Source organism: Peromyscus eremicus, chromosome 3 (genome assembly GCF_949786415.1).
Source record: "Peromyscus eremicus chromosome 3, PerEre_H2_v1, whole genome shotgun sequence".
In the NCBI taxonomy this organism is placed as follows: domain Eukaryota; kingdom Metazoa; phylum Chordata; class Mammalia; order Rodentia; family Cricetidae; genus Peromyscus; species Peromyscus eremicus.
In genome coordinates, this window is record NC_081418.1 from 90,734,893 (window position 1) to 90,742,019 (window position 7,127).

Genomic DNA, 7,127 nt, shown 5'->3' on the forward strand with positions numbered 1-7,127 from the left:
GCGTTTATGAGAACATGGAATGGTATATTTTAAGTCCTGAAAGAAAATAACGATCACTCAAGATAAATATATGCGTGATGGTTATGCTTCAGGTTTAAAAGAAAAAAAATAACAAGAAAAAACTAAAATTCATAACTATGAAACCATCCCTGAAGAAGATAGGCATGAGAATAATACTCATAGAAGAGGAAGAAAGACAAGCACATTTGTGACATCATGGAAAAGTATATTAACAGGGGAGGAAGCAAACCAATGAGAAATAGGAAGAGACCAACCAAGTTCAACATAGGGAATGACCAAGTGGTTAAGAGCAGAAGAAATGGGCACAGAACACTGAAAACAAGAAGAAATATCAATAAAGTTACAGGAACAACCACATACTTTTCAGTAATAACCCTGAATGTAAATGGTAAAGAGTAAAAGAAAATATAAGTGAAATATTTTTGATGACTAACTATATTAAAAAGCAAGACCCAGTAACATGTTACCTGCAAAATGCTCGCCACATAGGCTGAGAAACACAGACTGGGTGGGAAGGAGTGCGAAGGATATTCTAAAAAAAAAAAATTGAATGCAGAAGTGAGTAGAAATAGCTATAATCATATTGGAAAATAAAGACTTTAAGCTGATATAGTTGAACAGAGAAAAGTATATGAAGTGAATAATTTCTTCTGGGTTGCATACTAAGTGTATGTATGTATACATGTATATATGCATGTGTGTATTCATGTATTACAAAATCACATAAATCTCTATAGCTTGAGATTATGAGGCTACAAGTTAGCCTCACTTAAGTTTCTGAGAAGAAGGTATCTGATAGAGAATACAAGGCAGAATTTCAAACATCACCAGCACCTGGGGACAGAGCAGATTTGCTAAAAGGAAATGGCTCTTGGTGTGGTAGTTCCTGGTGTTTGCCAGGAAAAGCCTCCTGCTGTTTCTGGGAACCTCCTTTAGTCCATGCCAAGCACTACCCACTACCCAGACTTGCATAAGCATTCCAGTTATTCACTTTGATGCCCCTCCCTTAAATCCTTTTATAAAAGCCGAGTTATCTCTGCCCTGACATAGCACCCCAGATCTTTGCAAGAAGGGTAAGTGGGAGCTGGAAGATGATGAGAGGCTTGCAGGGGTTCACCTCTCATACCACAGAAGATGCGGGAGAGTCCATGTCCTGACGGAGAATAGGGCTCTGAGAATCAGCAGTGGTTTCCTGGGGAGTTTTCAGGGAAAGGGGGAAATGTGGATACTTCATTCATTCCAGACCTTAGAAAAACAGAGGTGGGGTTCAGTGTATCCCTGCAGATCAAAGCAAGGCTGGATGGGAGGGACAGCCCTCTTTCCATGTTTTCTCTGACCACATTCTCTCTCGAGCCCTGATTACTCCTTCCTCACAGACAAGATGCTGCATCAACCAGCCCTCAGCAGTGTGTACTGGCTGATGCTCTCCTGCCTGATGCTCCTATCTCAGGTGCAAGGTAAGGTTTCTTTGCCTCTACAACTGAATTCCCTGTGAGTGTTCAGAGCCAAGAAGCAAAGGAAGGTTCTGAAGAGTCTCCTGTGGGAATTGTGAGGAGTTTCCATGCAGTAAAGTCGTCTGCAACTCATCCATCATTGTTTTCTTCTAGGTCACTGGTGGTGAGAAGTAGCACAGTTGTCCAGTTTTTCATCTACAGGGGAATCAGAGGGCTTCCATTTTGCCAGGAGGCTCTAAATTATGTTAGTGTGTTGGAGAAGTGAAGTATGAGGGTCAGTAATGAATTTTACAAATAGATAGTGCAGAGAATTGAGTGTCACAGACTGTGTAATATGTAGAAAATGACAAATGAAAGGAGAAGCTCTTCTACATGAAAGGTGTTATAAAAACATGCCTTTCATCCCAGCATTCAGGAGGCAGAGGCAGGAGGATCTCTATAAATTCAAGACCAGCTTGATATACATAGTGAGTTCCAAGACAGCTAGGGCTACAGAGTGACTTTGTCTCAAAAAAAAAAAAAAAAAAAAAAAGAATAAAAGCAAAAACAAACGATAAACAAGACAGCAAGAAGAAAAGTTTATTGAGGCTATTGCTGTCATGATGGTAGCCACAACTCCAAAAAACAGGATTCATAAACCTTTTCTTAAGTTGAACCCCACTCTCCATCTCATTCCATCTTCTCTTTATCTCTGTCCACCCCCAGGAGAAGACTCCCAGAAGAAAGTGCCCTCTCCACGTATCAGCTGCCCCACAGGCTCCAAGGTCTATAACTCCCACTGCTATGCCCTGTTTATGACGCCCAAATCCTGGTATCAAGCAGATGTGAGTGTTGAAGGGTGGGATTGAGGATAACAGCATAAAGTATGAAATGGTGCCAGTAGAAGTCTCAAGTTTCTATGATTCCATGGGAACCAGAATGACTGTTCTTTCTTTTATGTACTCTTTCTACTCACATACATCTACCCCACCAGTGAAATCTCAGTCTCTCTCTCATTCTCTCCCTCATATAGCTGGCCTGCCAGAAGAGACCTTCCGGACACCTTGTGTCTATTCATAGTGAGTCCGAGTCTTCCTTTGTGTCGGCCCTGGTGAATGGCAGAGTGAACAACTACCGAGACATCTGGATTGGGCTCCATGATCCCACAATGGTGAGATTCTATCTTTTCCTTTGTTTCATCTCCAGAAGCTGATGTCTCCCAAGCACAGTTCTTTGTCTCCAGTCCATGTACAACATGAGGAGGACCTAGCACTCAGATGTTGGGGGACATTAGAGTCCTCAATGCCAGAATGAAGGGTTGAACTCTACAGCAGTTCCTAATCTTCAGCTTTATTTCTTTACCTGTCATCAGCTTTTGCATTTTTCTTTAAGAAATCCGACTGGTGAGCTCTTTGACCTTCAAGCAGTCTTTATAAAGAGTTCTCAGAGCATTGTAAATTAAGACAAGATTTATATTTATTCTTCAAAAATTAGATTTATTTATTTGTATGTTTTCCTTGAATGTATGTATGTGCACCATCTGTATGCCATGCCTAGTGCTTGAGAAAGTCAGAAAATGGCTTCCGATCCCTTAGAACTGGCATTATAGATGGTTTTGAGCCACCATATGGTTGATGGAAGCCAATCTTGTGTCCTCTGCAGGAGCAGGCAGTGCTCTTGACTGCTGAGTCATCTCTCCACCTCCTACTTTTGTAATTTATAGAGAAGATACTGTGAGACTCAGAGGCTATGCTGAAATGTGTCATTCCTCATCATGTAGCCAGTACCTTGTTACTGTAGTTTTGCAGTTCTTGTGATTATTGGCAAGGAGAAGCCTGCAGGGGATAGAAGTTAAATCCAAACTTCCAAGTACAAAGGCATCTCGACAGCATGGAGGAATGGGCCAAATTCCATGAAGCTCTAATGTACTTGCTCTTCACACATCTACTGTGCAGGGTCAAGAACCCAATGGAGGTGGATGGAAGTGGAGTAACTCTGATATAATGAATTACTTTAACTGGGATGGAAATCCTTCCTCTGTTGTAAACCGTGGTCACTGTGGGAGTCTGACAGCAAGCTCAGGTAAAAAATGGAAGCAGCTCCTTTGCCTAATGTTTTTCACACCTCTCCTCTACCACTGAGTCTGACCTTGTGACTATCCTCCTAAACTAGGGAATTCAGCATGGATTTGTGCTCCTCTAACTTTCATGGTTCTTTCCGTGGGATCGGGAGTGGGTGAAGCTGAAATAAAGGCTTCTGAGACTAGTACTGGTTCTGAGGTGCCCCACCATGACATCACAAGATCCTATGTGTCTCTTCTCTCTAGGGTTTCTGAAATGGGGAGATCATCACTGTGATGGGGCATTACCTTTTATCTGCAAGTTCAAGGGGTAAGAAGGCAGCAACCTGAGTTTATCATGAAGCTCAAAACAATGGATTGAATACAAAGATTCACCCAGCAAGGCTGTGCTCACTTCACAGTCCTGAATCAGAGTTATTAGTCTGTTTTTTTTTTTTTTAATCTTTTCCATCCACCTCCTTAAGCTTATTTCAGGCTTTTCTGTATAGTTTGTGGTTTGAGATCTTGCAGGTAAATAATAATAATAATAATAATAATAATAATAATAATAATAATAATAATTAAGAAAAAAACCTTTGTACTTTCGTGTTTTACTTTCTTGGTAAGACTGTGGGGCGTCAGAGTGTGGTCAGGGAAGGAAAGTGCATGTTCACTACAGTTCCGTGCATCCCACCTGGTGTGCTATGATGAGTGTGGATTCTACTTAGTGTTGTCTTATAGATAGATGGAAACACTGTCCTCTCACACATTCACTGATGGGCAGAAGGAGGGTATATTCACCCTCCATATCTACCCAGGGCAGTAAAAGTAGGGTAATCCAGTTAAATCCAGTGCTGTGATTCCCATATTGGTATCCTAACCCTACCCCAAACCTCAGGCCCACTCCTCAGGTCATTTCAACTCTTTTTGCCCACGTTTAAGAAAACCCCCACATGCTTTGGATCTAAACTGACCTTCGTGATCACCAAGGATCTCTTCAGGATATTAAGATGTGCTACTGTCAACTAAATCTCATCTGCTTAATTAAGAGTCCAGCAAGCCTCACAGCCTCAATTGCTATACCACCTACCACATCATCAGGAGGGACTCTGCAGTCTGAGACTCCAAGCTACACCTGTCGTCCTAGCCACCAGACCAGGACTCATGCATATAGACTTTAGAAATGCTGAGTGCCTGGCCAATCTTTTCGCTGTCGATGGAATTTTCCCATTTTCTACCTAATACTGAGTCAATCTCAGTAAAACAGACTGTAGCTAGAGTTTTCCTGCCTTGCCCACAGTCAGGACAAATCTTTGTCACCCGCCAGTCCCACAGCCACTCAGATCCAACCAAGTAAACACAGAGACTTATATTGCTTACAAACTGTATGGCCATGGCAGGCTTCTTGTTATCTACTTCTTCTATCTTGAATTAACCCATTTCTATTAATCTATAAGTTGCCACGTGGCTCGTGGCTTACCGGCATCTTCACATGCTGTTTGTCATCGCAGTGGCTGGCAGTGTCTCTGACTCAGCCTTCCTCTTCCCAGCTTTATTCTCCTCCTTGTCCCACCTATACTTCCTGCCTGGCCACTGGCCAATCAGTGATTTATTTATTGACCAATCAGCAACACATTTGACATACAGACCATCCCACAGCACTAGACCTCAGGATTTGATAATCTCCTATGGCCCTGCCTGTAGGCTATCCCTCATGACTACATGAACCATTCTGATACAGTGATTCACACACATCTGAACTCCCACAAAGTTGTCATTCAAAGCTAGATTAGATTAGCTTTGAATAGACCTAGATTTCTTGTCTATCCCAGTGGTTAGGTTGTCTATTAACATGCAACCGAAAATTGTGAAAATACAGAACAATGATTAAGTGACAGGATCAAACTTTTCAAGAACTAATTGAACAAAAATTACGTCTACATATCCATACATATATCCATACTCATCTGATATCCACATGCAGAAATATGAGCAGTTAAAAATTATTTCAAAGACCAGAGAGATGACTCAGTGGGTAAAAGTACCTGTTGTCAAGCCTGCAGATGGGAGTTCAATTCAGGATTCAAATGGTATAAGCAGAGAACACTGACTTTCACACACATGTAGCACACATGCACCTTTCTCATCACACATATGTACCCAAAATAAACGAAAAATAATAAGACTTAAAAGTAAGTAAAATAAAAATTAATCTAAAATAGATTAAAGACTTGATTGCATTACTAAATTCATGAAGAAATCATTGGTGAAATTTTGATAATACATTAGTTTGGGCAATATTATTAGATGTGAATCCAAAAGTATAGGTAAAAAGCCAAAAAAGAGACAAATGAGTGTACCAAAAATAAAAAGTGTCTACCTGAAAACATAAATACAAGTAACACAATACAGACTGAACAGGTTATATTTAGGAATACATATATATTAATATATATATATATATATATATATATATATATATATATATATTCAAGCAACAACAATTAGTGAAAAAAAGGGGCCAAGAACATGAAGGAGAATGGGTAGGGGTACATTGAAGGCTTAGGAAGGAGGGAAGAAAAAGGAGAAATGTTGTAATTATATTATAATTCCAAAAATAAAAATATGAAAATAAATGAAAAAGTGTCTGTCAAATAATGCAGCAGTTGTCAGAATAGAAAGTGGATCTACAGAACAGAAGAAAATACTTAGAGATTGTATATGAGACCAATGGCTCATACACAAAACATCCAAGGATCTCAAACAATTGAATCATGTAAGAAGAATTAACCTAATTAAAAAGACAATGAATAGACACCACTCAAAAGGAGTTATAATGATCACAGGTGTGTTTGAAAGACAAGGTTTATCATCTCTAATTGTCAGGCATATGCAAATTAAAATCATCATGTGGCCTCTCCTTGCACCTGTTACCATGACTATGAGCAGCAGATGAAAGATAAATGTTGGGGTGGATGGAGAAAAAAAGGAAATGTGTTTACATGTTTAATAGGAAAGTAATTCTACAGCCATTATGTAAAATATGGGGCTTCCTCAAAAAACAAGAAATAGAAGTGTCATGTGATACAGCAATCCCCTGATGAATAAACACCCAAAGTAAACAGCATCAATATGAAATGGAATATCTTTTGCTATGTATTTCTTTCAGCATTACTCATAATTGAAAAGATGTAGATGAACAGACTTTCCTTTAAGAAGATTCATTTTATTTTAATTATGTGTATGGGCTGTGGGGTGATATACATATGTGAGTCATACTCCAGTTGAGGCCAGAAGAGGGCGTTAGAGATTCTGGACCTGGAATTACAGGCATGTGAGCCAGTGGACTTGGGTCCTGGGAATAGCCTAGTCTTCTGCAACAGCATGTCTCCTGGCCTTGATTTTCCTTATATGTTATGTTCACAATAGAATACTATTCAGCCTTTAGGTGCAAGAAAATTCCGTCACCTGTTAGCACATCAGTGAAGCTACAGGACATTATGTCAATTGAAATAATGCAGGCATGGAACTTCAAATTCTGCATGCTCTCACTTATATATGAGAGAATCACTACACAGGGTGTGCCTTAAAAATTCAAAAAGATAATTTTGGGA

At 39.8% G+C, this 7,127-nt stretch overlaps 1 protein-coding gene across 1 annotated transcript; it reads left to right on the plus strand.

Moving 5' to 3' along the window:
- The first annotated feature begins 1,402 nt into the window (after positions 1 to 1,402).
- On the plus strand, positions 1,403 to 3,848 carry LOC131905935 (regenerating islet-derived protein 3-alpha-like). The gene is made up of 5 exons (XM_059256725.1): positions 1,403 to 1,478; positions 2,181 to 2,299; positions 2,488 to 2,625; positions 3,410 to 3,536; positions 3,781 to 3,848. Exons 1-5 carry the CDS (start codon positions 1,403 to 1,405, stop codon positions 3,846 to 3,848), a joined length of 528 nt encoding a protein of 175 aa, XP_059112708.1.
- The last annotated feature ends 3,279 nt before the right edge of the window (positions 3,849 to 7,127 follow it).

Bases quoted from the DNA above. Each gene is read 5' to 3' on its own strand.
- LOC131905935 (XM_059256725.1), top strand. From the start codon at position 1,403: ATGCTGCATCAACCAGCCCTCAGCAGTGTGTACTGGCTGATGCTCTCC. The intron at 2,626-3,409 runs GTGAGATTCTAT...TCTACTGTGCAG, and splicing joins GGCTCCATGATCCCACAATG to GGTCAAGAACCCAATGGAGG. The intron at 3,537-3,780 runs GTAAAAAATGGA...TCTTCTCTCTAG, and splicing joins GAGTCTGACAGCAAGCTCAG to GGTTTCTGAAATGGGGAGAT.